At 45.4% G+C, this 1532-nt stretch overlaps 1 protein-coding gene across 1 annotated transcript; it reads left to right on the forward strand.

The window, feature by feature from the left end:
- Positions 1-458: 458 nt before the first annotated feature.
- Positions 459-1481, forward strand: SARC_15911 (hypothetical protein; the record flags this gene model as incomplete). Its single annotated transcript, XM_014289979.1, has 3 exons — positions 459-583; positions 863-1014; positions 1297-1481. Coding segments are annotated over 3 exons (462 nt in total), but the record flags the coding sequence as incomplete, so codon positions are not given.
- Between the last annotated feature and the right edge of the window lie 51 nt (positions 1482-1532).

Consider the following 1532-nt stretch of genomic DNA (forward strand, 5'->3'; position numbering starts at 1 on the left):
TATATATATATAGCTTCTCCCTAAAATACTCTTCTCCCTTTTCCAGATGGAGAGTCCGTACTGCACAATGCCGTTCAAAATTCGCAGCTTGAAGTCATGAAAGTACTACTAGCATACAACCCGGATGTCAATTGTCGAACAAACCAAAGCGCAACGCCGCTACACTGGAGTGCGGTAAGAGTAGTTGATACACTTTCTGTGAGATGATTGTTACTATGATGGTAGCCTCATATTTCCGCGGACGCCTGTTTTGAGATCAAATTTCGCCAGCCACTCTGCCAGAAAGAAGTGCATGAGAAATTTGTGTTAAACCGCACAAATCCGATATTTGTAACATTCTTCTTCACGTGAACGAGTGCGTGCATATATCGGACGTTCTCAAGTTCCTATAGTGTCGCATTGTTACAGCATTCGCACCAAGAGCCATATTCACCTGATATGTACGGATTTTCACACAGGGGAGGGGGTTTGTAGAACCGTCTCGCCTACTGCTTCAGTCAACTGCTGATGTAGACGCGGTAACAAACAAGGGGCGATCAGCGCTTCATTTCGCTGCGAAAGGGCCGCACCCGGCGATGGTGAGGTGAGTGAATGCAAGAGAGGCCAGTATACGAAAATGAATAGTGTCTTGGGGTCACACAGATGGCTTCGTGAGGGTTTCAGCGAGGGAACTGTATTTTCGGTGTCAGTTTGTGGAGAAGATACCATCTCAAATGATGTTGATACAAAGAGCTCGTCCACGAGAAAAGTTTAGCTATACTATATATTTATCCGAGTATGCCTTTGTGTCCTTTCATGTATTAACTGTGGCAGTGGTCGCTTGAATTTTCTTATCAGTACGCTTTTCATCTTGCATTCGAAGGCTTCTTCTGCAGGCCGGAGCGGATTGTAATCTAGTTGATGGCGATGGGGTCTCTCCGCTGGCACTCGCAGTACGAAGTGGATGCATCACGAGCATAGCTTACTTACTGTCATATGGGGCGGACACACGCACACTACCGTCGATGAAGACAGGTATATACACATTCATAAACAATATATAAGCGAAACTTCATCAAATATACGGGGTGCAGATACAGCCGTATAAAACTTAGATATTATTAGGATCATACTGCACGATACTTGTCATCTCGCTTTACATGGCCTATTTGCGTACAATGGCGGACGAAGTCATAATTTTGCACATAACGCGTACAAGCTGAAGGCGAGGCTATGGTCAACGCCTGTAAGTCATAGTGAAATGGTTCTGTCGGAGACCAACTCACTTGCAAGTTTCCACACTATGCCATTATGCAGACAACAAGAATGAACGAAAAGCAGAGCACAAATTCACGGCGTCGTCGGTATTGGGCGAACTCAACAATGCGCCGTCCCTGTCGTCTTCTCTCCGCTGCGCTCGGTTGCTGGTAGCGCATGGGGTTGGGACGTGGTCACACATGCCAGGCACCATTCAATCCCACCTCATAAAAGAAGGTACGTAAACATATATAAGCATGCCACTACATACATATTCTAATAAATATATTTTCGAA

The sequence above is a fragment of the Sphaeroforma arctica genome (genome assembly GCF_001186125.1).
Source record: "Sphaeroforma arctica JP610 unplaced genomic scaffold supercont1.6963, whole genome shotgun sequence".
In the NCBI taxonomy this organism is placed as follows: domain Eukaryota; class Ichthyosporea; order Ichthyophonida; genus Sphaeroforma; species Sphaeroforma arctica.